This window comes from Thalia democratica, chromosome 9, assembly GCF_965202585.1.
Source record: "Thalia democratica chromosome 9, ktThaDemo2.hap1.1, whole genome shotgun sequence".
NCBI lineage: Eukaryota > Metazoa > Chordata > Thaliacea > Salpida > Salpidae > Thalia > Thalia democratica.
In genome coordinates this window covers 22,434,165-22,450,982 of record NC_139173.1, presented here as the reverse complement: position 1 = coordinate 22,450,982, position 16,818 = coordinate 22,434,165, and the positions used below count along the sequence as shown (strand labels likewise).

Genomic DNA, 16,818 nt, shown 5'->3' with positions numbered 1-16,818 from the left:
TTTAACTCAATACAAAATTCATAAAAGTTTAGTTAGCTGGTTCAAAGAGTTTCTTGAAAACAGAACCCAAAAAGTAGTTATTGGTAACACTTTTTCAGAGTCTTTGCCTGTTTTCAGTGGAGTGCCTCAAGGAGGGGTTATTGGCCCACTTTTATTTATAATTTATATCAATGATATAGCTTTAGAAGTAGATGTCGATAGCAACATAAATCTCTTTGCAGACGATACAAAAATTTTTAGCCATTCTAACACAATTCTACAAAAATCTTTGGATAAAATTTATCATTGGCTAAAAGAAAGAAAACTAGTTTTAAATCCTAGTAAATGTCAGGTTCTAAACATTCAAAAAAATACATCTAGTATCACTTCTGAATTTAGAATAAACAACATAAGGTTACCTTCAACTAAAGTGTTTAAAGATCTGGGAATTTTTATTGCTGAAAACCTAAAATGGAACCACCATATCAATTACGTTTATCAAATTGCATCAACTATTTCTTTTCAAGTTTTAAAGAGTTTTAAATCTACAGATATAAACATTCTCAAAAAAATTTATCTCGTTTACATTCGTCCTAAGTTAGAATACAACACACCAATTTGGTCTCCATACCTGAAGAAAGATATTAACCATCTTGAATCCATTCAAAGAAAATATACAAGAATAGTCTTCAACCGTTGTAACATCTCATACACATCTTATTTTGATAGACTCTCAAAACTTGGTATAAAGTCTTTAGAGTATAGAAGGATTGAGTTTGACTTAATTACTTTTTTCAAACTGATTAATAGTGAAACTACAATTAATTTACAGTCTATTTTTGAACCTCATAAATGTACTTATTTACTGAGAGGTAACAGCAGAAAATTTACATGCAGACATAATTTCAATAATAATGTTTGGCATAATTCTTTTTTTTATCGTTCAGTTGAATTATGGAACAAGCTTCCAAACGAATTAGTCTCTTGTAAAAAAGTTGAGCATTTTCGGTTAAGGTTAAAAAAGTTTGATTTAAATAAATATTTTGTTAGCAAAATTCATAAGTGATTTTTTTTTTGTTGTTATTTCTTCATTAACCACTGGTTGTATTTGTCTAATTTGGTTTAACCTATAGCTTTATTTTATTAGCGGCGCCTTTCCTCTGTGTATAACAAAACCTGTTCCTTAATACATAGTTTATTGGGCTCTTAAAGTGCTAGAGGCCTTGGGTTCTTAAGTTTTGTTTATAGTCAGTGTTCTCAACATTTATCAGCTACTACGAAAGTCCAACAAACGCTGAGTTATCTGAGTATTAAAGATTTTAAAGTAAATATGAAGCAGGCTCTCCTAAAAAAAATGAAAAACGTTGTTCAAATAAAAGCGGTTCTAGTTAAACGAATAAAAGTGATACAAGTTGTATGGATAAAAGTTAAGCCGGTTACTCAAATGAAAGCTGAACCAGTTGTTCAAATAATGTGAAGCCAGTCGTTCGAATGAAAGTGAAACCAGTTTTGGAGTGAAACCATCTGTTTGGGTGAAGTTGAAGTAGGATATTGTTGTTCTCTTTTCGGAAGCACCGGAATTATAAATTTTGTGTTATAATTTTTGTGTTTTTTTGTTAATTTTTAAACTTTAATTAGTTAAACTCAGTTAATGTACAATTTTGGTTTATTTTTGTCTTTTTGTTGTATGTCTTTCTGTGTAAGTGGCCTAGGTTTTGATGCCTGGGTCCTTCATATGACAATAAACTTACAATAATAATATGATTTTTACTGCGTTTTCAATAGCTTTTTTTGAACTATGTTTTTTATTTTGCATTAAGTTATCAAAGTTTATATGTGATTATCATTAATTTTATTTATTTTTGGTTTCTACAAAAACTAACTAAACTCTTACACAAAAACATTATTTTTTCCTCAATCAACATTTTACTTTTGTTTATAATTTAATAAATAGTCACTTGATACTTCTTCAAACCAAAAATTATATAATAGAAATATTTCCAACGCATAGGCTGATCTTAATAAATCATAATTTCACCTAATAGTAATAATTCATATATTGATACGTTTCAAATTCAAACAACGAGCATACTTTATTTAAACACAAATTATTTAGCATTGATTCACTTTACGAGGAAATGAAAAATATTTACATTTAAAAACATTTTGTTTTAATATAAAATGCTAAATTGTTTTAAAATAGTTTAAAAGTATTTGATTAATTCAACTTTGAGAATATGTAAAATTAGAGTGAAGTTATGATTTACAGTTTTCAGAAAAAATGTGCACCAGTTGTATTTAAATAAACCTAAGATAATAAAAAAAATTTACCCAATAAAATATTCCCTAAAAACAAGTGAAGAGATAGAAAATTAAAAGAATTTCCTAACTAAGAAACACAGGTTTTCATTATTTACAGAAAAAAAAACCTATTATTCAGTTATTTTTGCACCACAAGTGGGCGTTCTGAAACATTCTCATCCACGGTGAATTCCCTTTTTCGTGTCGGAGGTTTGACGGTTGCCACGGAAACTGCCACATTTTGAAGCACCTTTCGGGGTGGGGCATCATCGCTAGGTGGCGACCGTCTGGGGAGCACAATGCTGCAATCCCTGTTAAGAATTTTTATTTTATAAAATTAATTTAGCATAATATTGAACGGGAAACTTCGAAAACCTGCAACTCATTTGCATATATCAAAATAAGATTTATTTTGACTACATTTTTTCATGTCATTTTGATTATTAAAACTTTTTTCCAATTTATTTGTTACATGTTTGGGTAAGGTGGGTTAGGGTATAGTTTAACAAATATATAAAAAAGAAGTCTTCTTTTGACATGAGCAAATTATTTGCAGGTCTTTGAAGCTATCCATATTCAACTTGACTACAGATTTATTAAAAACGCTTCTTTATTTATTGTATTAATTGTTTCTTAAATGCTTTCCAAACGCACAGATTGTAACGTATTCTTGTTAAAACTATAGCTTTTTTAAACTTTAGCCAAATTTTTTCTCAAAATTGTTTTCTATAAAATTGTAACAAACATTAGTGAAATCACTATAGCAACTGACCATTTGGGGAACCGTTGGGGTTGTGAGGGTACTGTGTCGTAACTTGCCCCTCAAAATCAACATATCTGATGGGCGATTGACCATTTTGCAGTAATTTGTTCATTATTTCGTCGTTTTTAAACTTAAACTTGCCTGAAAATATTGCTTAAATTAATTAAATTATTACGATTCATAAAATTTAAAACAAGTCGTTTTAAATCTTTTTTTTATAAACTTAATTTTTTTACATTAATATAGAAAAAAAATCAATAATTTATTATTAATATAAATTTTTTCTCCAAACCTTCACCATGAGCCACCCAAACTCCCATTCTCATTCCCTGCATTCCGTTTAACATGATCGAATTCGTCGAATCTTGAATCTCAACGGTAGAAAATCGCGATTCGAACCTCTTCGAAGTGTTGAAGGTCAGATGGCACGAAGGCTGCTCGAGCCTGCTGCAATGTTTGGATGAGAATGTTTTTATGCTTACATACCAATGCGTTTAATATTGCACGTTATTTAATTTGACATATTTTTGATTATTTGTACCTTGTGAATGGAAATTAAATTGGGTTTTTAGAGAAACTTTGTTGTAGTTTTACCTATTTCTACAATCTAAAATTTTGTAAAAAAAAAATACTTAAACAGAGACACACAAACTCATTCAACTCAAAAATAGAACTACTAAAATGCATTCACCTAATAAAAATATCAGTCAGCAAATATAAAATTTCTCACTTGTGATCACTTATTTTGTCATCTTGCACCCAACCGAGAAGTGTCATCAGTTGGCAACCGTTGCACACGCCAATTGAAAAAGTGTCATTTCTCCTTCTGAAACGGTCGAGTTCATCTCGAACTTGAGTGTTGAGAAGACAGCAGGAAGCCCAACCTTTAGAATTTAAAAAAATATTAATTTAACTAATTTAGAAATAACAAAGTTTAAGTTTACAACTACTACTTAGATTTGCTAGATATTGTACAAAAAAACTTCTGCGTTTATAATTTTTTGAATAGAAACAAGAATGAATTTTTGGCTGATATCAGCAATTTTTCTCAGTTGAGTTATACGTCGGAGCTCAAAATTCAAAAGAATAAAAGAAACAGGGAGTTAAAGAAATAAAAAAAAACTTAAGACAATAAAAAGTTAAATTACTTTAGGGACTTTAAAACGACTAAATATAACGACCGAACTAAAATTTTAAAATATTTCAACACAAAACCTTTAGCAGAGCCGAGCACGTCCGCGTAACTGAACCCTCCGACGAAAGCGACCCCCCTGAACCGCCTCAAGTCGACACGTGACGTCACCAGGTCGCTCATGGTGACGTCATAGCAGGAGAAACCGGCTTCGACGAACGCCGACGTCATCTCCCTGTCGCCGTTGCTCCCTTCCTCCCTGATGACGGCGACTTTCAGTTCTGTTCGAGTTGCAAATAAAATATTTTATCATAACTAATTAAATAACCACATCGGAGCTTTTTCACTTTTTCAAGTTGACGCTTTCTGTAACACTTCAAAAAATATTTAATTAATTTTAAATTTTAAAAACTGTAAAAAATGTTGTGCAAAATAACATGAAGAAAGCATTTCAACTAATATTTCCAAGCAAAATAAGTAGCCACTGTTTAATAATGCTAGTTTTTGGTAGTTTTTCAATATAGTTTATATAACTTTTCTATGCAAAAGATTTAAATATATTTTTATCAAGAATACTGTTAAAAACAAAAAAATAAACATCAAATATAAGAAGTAACCATTATCGGGTATGTACTGCAGCAAATCGAAGTTGCACTCGTATTTGGGATTGCTTTCAACGTTATTGAGAAAATCCATCTCGTCCTGCGCACACTTGGGGTCGCACTGCATTTTCTCAATGTGGAAACTGGCGTACTCCCATTTTGCCGCCAACTTTCTGACGTTGGTCGGCTCCATGACAACTTGCTCGTTGAACTTGATCGATATCTGAAAACACCGCTTGTTGTGCTGCCTTCTTATGTTAAATGTTTCGTTAAGTACTTTAACAAAACTACAGCTTGAACCATTTTTAGAGTAAGCTTTTTCCATAACTATTGAGATTATAATTTAAAAATCAAATGATTTTTTTAAGGTTCAACAAAGTATATAATTATCTTTTTTTTAGCTTTATTTAGATAAACTAATTGATACAGTAAGTTTTTGTTTTAAAAGCAATCAACTGACCGTTCTGTTTTCGTTGGTTTTTCCGATGACCACCGCGTCGACGCCAGCTTCTTTGTACTGCCTGACGATGAACTCGGCGTCCTCCGTTTCCATGACGACGCCGCACGCTTCGGTGAACATCACCTCCAACAATTCATTACATTGTGACGTCATAAATACGTCAACGCCGACGTTTCCTGCAAAAGACATTTCGAGAACGGCGGTGACGAGGCCGCCGTCGCTTACGTCATGACCGGAAACGACGCAATTAAGTTCTTTAATCAGCCGTTGCGTGACGTTGAAGGCGGAAGCGAACATTGTTGCGTCACTGAGGTCGGGGCACTTTCTCCCCACTTGCTGGTAGCAGTGAGCGAGAACCGAACCGCCTACGAATGTTGTATAAATTTTCTTAATTTTGATTATTATTTAAGATTTTAACCTGAATTTTTTGTCAGTATCTTCTAATAAATGTTTAAGCATTAAAATATTAACTAATATTTTTATAACTTTCGTAACTTATTAGACTTAAATGATATCTCAGATATTAGGTTTACTATAAATATTTTTAAATTTATTCTATTAGCGCAAAAAACTTACCTAAGACGGGAATTTCCCTCTGAAACGGGACCCAGACGAGCGAGGAATTTTTCCTTTTTAAATCTGGCGTCACCACCCTGGTTATGTCGGGGCAGGGCGCGTAGCACGAGACGACCAGCGAGGGCACCGACTTCACCCACTGCGCCCCATCCTCCCCCGTCACCTTGGCAACCATGGTGAGGGAGTCCTTGCCCCCGTCGACGGCCACCCCCAGCTCGCGCATGACGTCACACATGGCTGCGCAGGCCTCGTGCAAGTTCGAGCCCTCCCCCGCCATTTTCGCCGGCCACATCCAGTTGGCGCTGCATTTGATGTCCCGGATGTCTCTAGCGGGGAGAAAAATAAATTTAAGGTTTTTGCTGTTATTATTTTACTCTAACAAATACATTTAATCGTTGTGTAATGATTATAATTATAAGTTATCCAAAGTTTACTATATGTTTACAAGATTTAAGCTGACAAAAAAAAAATCTTAGATAACTTGTATGATTAAAAAAAAATCTATAAAGAGGTGTTTAGTAAAGACTAAACTATAAGAAGAATTGAGAAAATATAAATAATAACTGAAGTAGAAAAATACTTTTAATGGAAGAGGTTTAATTTTTACTAGTTTTATGCAGGAATCATAGTGCTAAACAGATTTGCTTCCTTTTTTCTTAAAAACTATTTTAAACTTTGTTTTGTTTTAAAATGCATTTGGCAGCTAGCAAAGAAATTTTCAAAATAAGAGTAAGTTTGAATAATGAAATAAGATACATAGCTGTACTAAGTGCTTAATTTCATGAATTTCACTTATCAATATATATATATATATATAAATTTAAGATTAAGTACAATCTAGAAAGTAACTAATGTATATCTTTTTATGGCTTAAGAATTAAGAAAAACTTTAAATCGGTATTTAGTAAAAACATGATAACCTTTAAAAAAAAATTTAAGTTTTAAACAATTAAAACAATATTATTATTTAAAAACAACGTTATTGGGGCGAGCACGATGTTGGTGAGAGCTTCCGCCACGCACATCCGCGCTCCCTTTGTGACGTCACAGAGCATCTTCATCGGCTGCTCACCGATCGACGTCGCCGTGCCGACCGCGTCGAAGTGGCTCAGTGATGTCACCGCAACGTCACTGAGCGGGGTGTGCAGCGGACCGACGCACTGTTGCTGGGCAACCAGACCCGTCACGCTCCTGTCCACCTTGCGGATAAAAAATATTTTTTGTCTTTGTTATTAAATGCTAACTAATTAGTTATTGGTGCAAGAAAATAGTTAATGGAAAAATAGTTGGCAACTTGTTAATTGTAAACAACTAGAAAAAGTAAAATGACAAGTGATAAAAATATAAAAACAGGTTTTTTGCTTATGATATTAATAAATGTTATGTAAGTTTTTAAATAATTTTACTGAAAATAATATTTAAAAAATACTCAGATAAACGTAACTAATCGTTTTAAACTAGTTTTTTTCTTTAAGACAAGGTTGTTTATTTTATACAAACCTTGTTTGTGAGAAATCTTTTGCTTCCGACTGAAGGATGCATTAGTACTTTAGAAAGCGCTTCCAAAAAATCGACCTAAAAATAATATAACATTAGATTAAATATATGTTAGGATAAAAATTCCAACGTGGTCCAGTTGTAGTTGAAACATAACAGAGTAAGGTATTAATAAACAAAAAAAAATGTGTAATAATCATCTAAAACATTTTAAAATTATTCAAAATGCACTGTGGTATTTGTCAAGATAAAATCATAAAAGGTTTTGTCATAGGCTTTATGCAAAAAAAAAAACTAACATTTTCTAAATCCAAGGGCTTTGTAGCTCGGGGAACAGTTTTTAATTCGAAAAATTTTCTCTGTTTGTCATCAAACAAAGTCTTCAAGTTAAAGTCAACTGGAATTTTGTCTCTATTTTCCAAATCCAAGTCCTCGTTTAATGGAAGCTCGCCGTTTGTCAATTCTTAAATTTAAAAGTGTTTAAAATTAGTACTTGTATTTAGTTTAGACACAACAACTTTTACTTCAACAAACTTTGTAATTAAAATTACTGTTACAATTAAAAACACTTAAAACTTTAACAAGTGTCAACAAAATTAAACAAAAATATTTTATTCTAAAACTATACAGATATTCTTATTTATACTATTATACTCATACTTAATAGAAATTTTAGTAATCTCGTGATTTTAAACAAAAACAAAACATTAAATTTTTTTAAACTCAAGTCGAGGCAATAGACTTTATTACATAATAACAAAATAAAAATTATTATAGAAAAATGTACAACTAATAACATTAATTAACAATCAAAAAAACCTTGTTCAGTGAGAACGACCCTCCCGTCTCCAGTCAGCCTCCCAACAACATCCAGCCCGCATCTCTCCCTCTCGCAAATCTCCCTGACGATGCGCAAGTTGTCCTTAGCAACCAGGATGCAGTCCGATTCCTGGTACTCCGCCGTCCACAGCTCCAGTGACGTCATAGATGAATCGCCCTTGGTGAAGGCTTCGGTGAAAATGACGGCGCCGCTCGGGTCGACTATTTCCTTGATCACGTTTCCTAATTTGATTAAATACTTTATCAAATGTATTGATTTTTTTTAGTTTTTTAGCTTACAAACTTTACCATGGTTTACATAGATTTCTATAACAATCAACTTGAGCTGATTAATAAAACAGACTATAACAGCTATTTATTTAAAGTTTTTTTTTCATTGTAAACATGATTGTTCTCATCAAAAAAATACAAACATAAAAAAGATTTTGATAAAACAAAAAATCAGCTGTGGGGTAAAAAAAACAATAGTAATATTGTTAATTCACATACAAGCTACATTCTTATTTGTGCTCAACCAACCGTTTCCACCGGCTCCCTGGTCATGAATGGACAAAATCGGGTTCAATTCCGGCCCCATCTCGATGCAAGCCCTGACGACCCGGTTCAGCTTCTGGCCCATTTCCCCGTCGCCTCTCTGCACCGCCTTCAAGTCCCTCCCCAAGTTTTCCTCGTCCTGAACCCTGGACGACGCCGCTCCTCCGCCCACCCCGATGCTGTACGCCGGCCCGCCGATCTTGCACACGAAAATCCCCTTGTGATCATTTTCTCTTCCCAGCTGAATCTTATCGCACATCCGGGAGTTTATGGAGCCCAGCCCGGCGCTGAACATTATCGGTTTCGCCCACTCGAACCGCTCATTCCCTAAAGTCACCCCTCCTGCGCGGAAGAAGCCCGCCACCAGCGGCTCCCCAAACTGGTTCCCATAGCAACTGGCCCCGTCGCTCGCCTCCACCGCAATCACCTTCGCGTCGGCGAGCGCTTTCGATTTGGGTAGTTTCCCGTGGTCCTCCCACGTGATGTTGCCCTCCGTGCCCGGCAGGTTCAGGTTTCCGACGCAGTAGCCCGCGGTGGCCGCCGCCATGTGCGAGCCCCTGCCGATGGCGTGAGTGTCTCTCTGTCGCCCTCCCACTCCGGTGGCGGCTCCCGGAAAGGGGGCGACCCCGGTGGGAAAGTTGTGGGTCTCTGCTGTCAAGGTGAGGTGTCTGAAAGTATAAAAAATTAAATATTAATTCCGAAGATGACGTTTTGAGTATAGTTTGTATTTCAATTTTAAGTTACATATCAGTAAAGAAGTAAACAATCGATTCTCATGCAGATTTAAATGTGTATAAGTTATATTGGTTTTGTTAAAAAACATTATAAACATTTTTAAAACAGAATTATTAAGTGCAAATAATCAGTCTTTATCAATTTTATGAGGATGATCTTAGCACCAATTTGGTTTGAAGTAAACTTTGTGTATGCCTTAAGATACAGCCAAAAAAAAACTTGACTAAAATTTATTTAATACTAGAAAAAATCTATTTCAGTAGCTAACCAATAAAAGTTGCAATTTAACTTTAATAAATCAAAAGTCATAACAAATATCCTATAAAGTAGTCAATTACTTAAGTCGAAAAAGTTTAAAATATACTTTCATAATAACTTCAGAACATTTCTATAGCAACGTTGATAGGTAGTGTTTAAATGTAAAATAAAAAAATAAAATTTTTAATTTAACTTTTTTCAAACAGCAATTATTTTGGTTTGAATTAATTCAGATAGGTGATGACCTATTTAAAACTTAGCGGCTCTTTTTCAAAGCGTGCTAATGATTAAACATTCTCATACAATATTTATGACAATTGAAGTATTAAGTCTAGTAAAATAGAACAGTTATCAAAGTTAAAATTCAGTAACAGTTTTAGAAAAAAAAAGTGGTAAATTATTTACAGAACTTGGTACTACATTTTAAATCTATAATTTAATTTTAAAGTAAATTCAAACTAGATTAAAATACAATTATTACAAACTTATATACATAACTAAACTAGTACTACTAAAAAATAAATAAAGATTTGTAGATCTTAATTGATATTTTTAAAATCTCAATTAAAACTAAAAACTAAAAAACGCATGTCGAGGTAATATGACTGGCAAAATATAAACATTATATGAATTACAAGTACAGATGCAGTATATAAAAAACTAACTTTATGAATTATCTGTTTGAATTTTTATAATTGATTTAAAATATGAAAAAATTACCTAACAAATATTACAAATCAAAATTTGTCATTGCGAGTATTTTTGAACAAACCTTTTCTCACTCCTTTTCACCATCTTGCCGCTTTTGTTCGGCTGCTCTGACGTCAGGCAAGTGACGTCGAAACCCTCGATGCTGCTTCCGTTGTCATGGAAGGCGATGACGTTGTTGGGGTTGCTGTGCTCCAGCGTCCCCTGTACCATTCGGAAGAGGGACTTTTCCTTCGGTTCGCCGTCGATTACGAGCTGGGACTTGAAGAACCAGTGCCGGCTGTGTTCACTGCAAATAAAATAATTTTTGAATATCTAAATTTTTCTGAAACTTTATTTTGGTTTGACTGTACTCTACGCTTGTGGTGTATTAGAATTAGCTTCTTTTAAGACTATATTTTTTCTTATTAAAGCTTTAATTTTTTTTTCACAGTAACAATTTCAAAACTATAATATTTTACTTATACTTTTTTTCAAAAGACCCCCTTTATATAAATTAAAACAGCTATAGCCCCCTCTAACAAGATATTCCAAAAAACTACCATTAAAAACGTCTAAGACCTTTTTTTTACTCTTAATCATTAACTTCAAAATATCTAGTGTAAGTTTTAAATTAGGACCTTGTGACTTCCCCTTCTACAGCTTATGGCCCCTTAAATTTCCTAAATTTTTAGTTTTTTAGTTTAATATCTAGTAAAGTTTCAAAACTACCATTAAAAACGCTTAACACCATTTTTTTGCTCTTCGTCACCAATCCAGAATATCTAGTGTAAGTTTCAAATTATGACCTCATAGTCCCTTTGCTGCTAATGGCCCACTTCAGGAAATCCTGATATTTTTCAAAAGCTAATAACACTTTAGACTTTTATTAGATAGTCCTTTTGATTTTGAGTTTGATACTTAATAAAGTATAAAGATTCTAGAAAGACAAGGTTTCCCAAACTTACCAAGAAATTACCCATTTTTGGTTAATAAACTTTTCCCATGATCGAATGTATTTAATATTTAATGACAATATCTCGTAAAATTAAATTTATTTTCGTAAATTTTATTAAAGTTACATTTAAATGCATATTTTCAATACATATGTCAATGTAATATTATTTTAAACTTCTAGAAAGCTTTTCAATTAAAAAAAAAACAAAAAAATAGAGCTTTAAATAATCTATATAATAAAAAATAAATCTTCTTTTGTTTATAAGAAAGTGATTATCATAAATATAGTCATGGGAAGAACACACAGTAGGCATGACCACCAAGAATGAGTGACAGTCACGATTTTTAAAAAGGTTAGCTTTTAGTAGTTAAAAACTTAATTGTTAAAATAGTATAAATACAACAATCAAAAACAGCAAAGCTTAAAATCAAGCTGCTTAAGTGATAATAAAACACTTAACCAAGGCATGTTAAGTTGAAATTAGCAAACTTTTTTATGGAAAACCCATGTTCAAAAATCATTAAGTATTTTTGCCTAATTTTCTCAAAACACTCTGCAAACAAATCTATTTATAAATTAAAGATATTAAACTTTCAAGTAATTTGTCATTCACGGAACTTTACTTTTCAAATTAGATTTTTTAAAAAGTTGCAAAAAAACTGCCCAGTAAATTATTATCGCCCTTCTTTTTCTATTTAGTACTTATAGAACAATTTGGGTAACTCTATCATTTTTCTTACGAGTAAGAAAAAATTTAAAAATTACAAAGTTTCTGTTGATGAATAGACAAAACTATAACTGCATTGTAAAAGTTATGAAGTAAACTCATTTATAGTAAAACAAAATTGTACAACCCAGTATACAAGTAAAAACATAAAGTAAAACCTGTTAGACTGAGCCAAGTCGAAACACTCAACAGTTGTGGGGTTTCTTTTGAGGCTGTGTTGAAACATGTGCGAGTAAAATTTGATGTCCCAATCATCGAAACCAAACCCGTTTTCATCTGAAGCTTCCTGCAATTAAAGTTTATTACGTCAAATGCTACTTTTAGTATTTATTTAATTTATGTGAACAAAGACTTTTTAGCAAAGCAAGTAGTGTTTACTTGCTATGTACAAACTAACAAAAAAATAATTTAGATTAAAGACTATTTAGAGAAAATTGTAAATTACAATATAAGTATAAAAGTAAACTTTAAAAAAAACAAACTTCTGATACATTTAATTATTTTTTCAGCATCCTTATAAGCACAAAACTCTAAATCTTAAAACAAAAAATTTAAAAAATTAGCAGATTTTGTAACTTGTCTAAAAAAAGACTATATCTTTATTTTTTTTTATCTGAGTTTCGCTTTTAACAATACAATTATGCTAAATGATAAAGTCATTATTAAATCTAAATAAAAGTGAGCTTATTTTAGAGTATTTTGTTTAATGGTTTTATTACCATCTCATAGACAACTTTTAAAAGTTACTAAGCATTTTTATGACAAAGTTCAAAATTTTAAGCACATAATAACATACCCTCAAAGCTTCAGCACCTCTTTCTAAAACATCCACTTCAACCCAAGGAACATTCTTCACTTCTTTCGTTAGTTTGGTCAATGGCTCACCATACCTTTAAAAAATCAAGCTTACTTGCTTAAATAAATAAATTTGTTCTTGTATGCTGTTTAAATTTTGAACGAAACTTGTTTTTATTTCTAAGTAAATATTTATTGATAACAAGTTAATTTGTTTTGAAACAATCAAACAAGTAGACATTTTTCCTCAAGAGTAATTACTTTGGTAAAAAAAAATTATTAAATAAGTTTCAAAAAAAAAAAATAAAAATAATATAATTAAGAACAAAATTAAAAAATATATATATAAGTCAGTTAAAAATTAATACTTTTAGCAGAGTAATATTAGTTTGTATAGTGTTACACATCAGAAAACTGAATTTGAAATAGTATAATTTGTTTTTTTAGAATAAATACTATAGAGACATGAGCATAAGTATAGAAATTATTTATTTACACAATGTGACGCATGGGATCATGGAAAGTCTCCAGGATCAACTTGTTCCAGTAAGATCTTCCGTAGCAGGAATCACCAGACTCATCCACGTTGTGCTGGATTTTGTATCTTGTTGACACTTCAACAGCTTCCACAACCTCCAAACCGACGTTTGTGAATATCGACGTCACATTAGTGCAAAATGGAGTTCTTGTGTTTAATCTGAAAAGCATGAACAATTGGATTAAGTATTAACAACACAAAGAGATTATTCTACAAATACAAGTATAAGCAAGTTTGAAGTTGCAAATTGCAACAAAACAATATATACAGAAAATATACATTTATAATTAATACAAAACAAAAACATTAAAGTTTACAAGTTTTAATGATATAAACTTTAAAAGAAACTTAACACTATAAAAAAAAAACTCTAGTAAAGTGTAAACATAACAAAAAAACTGCTTATGTTGTTTTGTTATAATTACTTTTTAGAAAGTAAAGATATTTAATCTTAAAATCGAATTCAAAATTACAAAAAGTTAAACCAGTTTTATCTTATAATTTTAAACATAGTTTTACAACATTGTACTTAAAAATATTGTATTTGTATAAGACTATTTATATTAGTAGCATTCAAATAACCTTAGTAATAACTTTATGAATTTGTTTAAAAATGATAAATTAAAAGTGATGCTTTAAGATATGTATATTCCACCTACACTATTTTATAAATATTAAATGTAACTTATTATTAAATTAAAGATTATTAATTTACTATCAACCTTGGTCCAACTTCTACAATGAAATGGAGTGAATTTTCATTTTGTTTTTCTAGTTGTGATTCTGCAAAAACTTTTTCACAGCCTGGAGCTTGAAGTAACCACAATACCTTGCTGTAAAATTAAACCAAGTCATATTTTACATTGAATGTTTTTTGGTAAATTGCTAATATTAAAACTTGTAATTGAAACATTTTAACTTTAAAATAAATTTTGTTCTAAAATCTACACAGAAAAAATGGAGATTGGATACCATTAGTTTACTAATTTTAAACTTAAAAGCATGCTTGTTAGTTTAATAGTTTTGAAATATATAAAAATACATAATATTAAATGAAAGAGCCTTTTTAAAAGTTTAATACATTTTTACTTAGTTGTATAATTTTTTATTAATTTTCTTAATTGAGCATAGTAATAAAAAGCAAAATCACAAATGTTATTTATTACTATGGATAATTTTCTGGATGATATAAACATAAGTCTAACTTGCAAACAAATATAAGTTTTAAGTTTATACAGTTGAACATTTTAATTTTGAAAGATTCAATCTAACAATATACAGTAAAACTTATTGATATAAATTTATTAGGGTTGCCATAAGTTTTTGAGAAATTTCTTTCAGATTTTCTAAACTTCTTCCAGGTTTTCAAAAACACAAGTTTTTAGGTATATTCTAATTTAAAACTAAGTATATGGTAAAAAACTGTCTTAAATAGTATAACAATATTAAAAAGATACTGTAATGCTACTTTAAATGTGTTTTTCAAATTAATTTTTTTCTAATGATGACAAAAGTTTTTGTCTATAAGTATATGATAGATTTTTTGTCAAATTGAACTTTTGTTATTTTACATGAAAAAATTGTCTAAACTTCCAGATTTTTTAGTGACTTTAATTCAAAATTCCAGGTTCTTTTCAAAAATTGTCAAATTCTAGGTTTTCCAGGTTTATAGCATAAATTGTCAAATTCTAGGTTTTTCAAGATTCAAGGTTTTTTGGCAACCCTGATTAAGGTAATTTTCCTAAACTTTTTTTAAATTGTATATAATTAAAGTTAACTTTTTTTCATCTAATGAGAGTTCATCTTTAGTTGCTACATAAAAGCATTTTTCAACTTGAACTGTTTTATTTTTATTAAAATCAAAGTTCACACTTCTTTGGAGTTTTTCATTTACAGTAGATGGATTTAGTAATGTATAAAACCTTTCCAGTTTCATCTTGTTTTTAATACTATTTGTTTTCTGTAAAATAAGTGTATATTATTTATTGAACAAAAAATAAACTCTCAAACGTTTGGTCCAAGGACCTGGTGTACCAAAAAACTTTATGTTATTGAGTCATACACCAGAACAGTTTAATGTTATGCCCAGGACCTATATTTTATTTTACAACATCATACAAATAATTTCTAATTCACCTGGGGTATTTTATACAGGGTTGCAAAATACTTTTGGTACATTTTGCCAGGTTATCTCAATTTCTTCCAGGATTTTGAAAGTTCATGTTTATTTTGTCCTTTTATAGTATAAAATTAAACTTATGGTAAAAAAACTGTCCTAAATGGTATAAAAATATTTAAAATACTGTATGTAATGCTACTTTTTAAGTGTTTTATAACAAAAAAAATGATACCAAAAAAATTATTGTATATGATAGAACTTTTGTACCTAAAAAAATTTCATTATTTTACATGTGAAAACTGTTTAAAATTTAACTCTTTATATTTTGTTAATAGTTTTAGGTGTTTTAATTTTATTTTCAAATGACTCAAACTTTAGATTTTTTCAAGTTATTTTTGCCCAAAGTTGTAAAGCTTGAGGTTTTTCTACCATTCTAAGTTTTTTGTCTACCCTGATACATGTGTAAATAACTTCATGTCTTTTCTGCTTAAGATATTCTTAAATAGAGTTAGTTTTAGGAAAATTTCTATTCACTATTATTAAAAACTCTTTGCTTATATTGGTTTTGGTTATTTGATATTGAAAATTTTTACCATATTACCATCAGATTTTTTTCTAAACGTAGAAAAACATCAGAAATACTTAAATAATTAAAACGATTTGATTATAAAATTTTTGAATTATTTATTTACTTTTTAATCCACAAAAAATTGATAAGGTTAATTACATAAACTTTTAACATTTAACTTTTATGTTTTATAATTGTGTGAAAGAAGTATAACTTATAATATTTTGTTCATAATATTACAAATAAGCTGTAACTACATAGTTTCTTCAAACAAATTACCCGCGAAAGCAATAAACTATTTTGTACTATGCTTCTAAATCGTTAACTAAATAAGCTTGAACGTACTATTTTATTTTAAAGTAAATATATTTAAGTTCAAAAGTCTTTTTTTAAAGATATTTTTACGTAGTACATCATTTTTATGTAATTATTTATTATTATTATCATTTATTTTTAAGTATATTATTTTTAAGTATACTTTTTCGTAAAGTTTAAAGAGAGTTTTAAAATATACTTATTTACAGTATTTTTAAAAACTTCCACAAAACTAAACTAAAATAAATTTTATCAAAAAATAATTTTTCACACTTACACATTACTTTGAGTAGGCTTTTAAAAATATTGAAATATTTGACGTGCTCTGTTTATATTTACTACAATTATATTTAAACTAATTAACAGTTTAAAAGATAGTTTAAAAGTTTATCAATTACTTATTGATATGATCCATAGAAAAACTTTTTTATCAA

General features: G+C 30.2%; 1 protein-coding gene across 1 annotated transcript; it reads right to left on the bottom strand.

Moving 5' to 3' along the window:
- Window positions 1-2,415: 2,415 nt before the first annotated feature.
- On the bottom strand, window positions 2,416-15,318 carry LOC145844923 (phosphoribosylformylglycinamidine synthase-like). The gene is made up of 19 exons (XM_082952342.1): window positions 15,305-15,318; window positions 14,105-14,215; window positions 13,341-13,541; window positions 12,846-12,939; window positions 12,208-12,335; window positions 10,450-10,674; window positions 8,670-9,352; window positions 8,130-8,372; window positions 7,610-7,773; window positions 7,314-7,388; window positions 6,792-7,012; window positions 5,814-6,139; window positions 5,238-5,602; window positions 4,793-5,000; window positions 4,259-4,456; window positions 3,774-3,927; window positions 3,336-3,487; window positions 3,053-3,184; window positions 2,416-2,591 (listed from the first exon to the last, which is right to left on the bottom strand). The coding sequence occupies exons 1-19, from the start codon at window positions 15,316-15,318 to the stop codon at window positions 2,416-2,418; spliced, it is 3,870 nt and encodes a 1,289-aa protein (XP_082808468.1).
- Window positions 15,319-16,818: the final 1,500 nt, after the last annotated feature.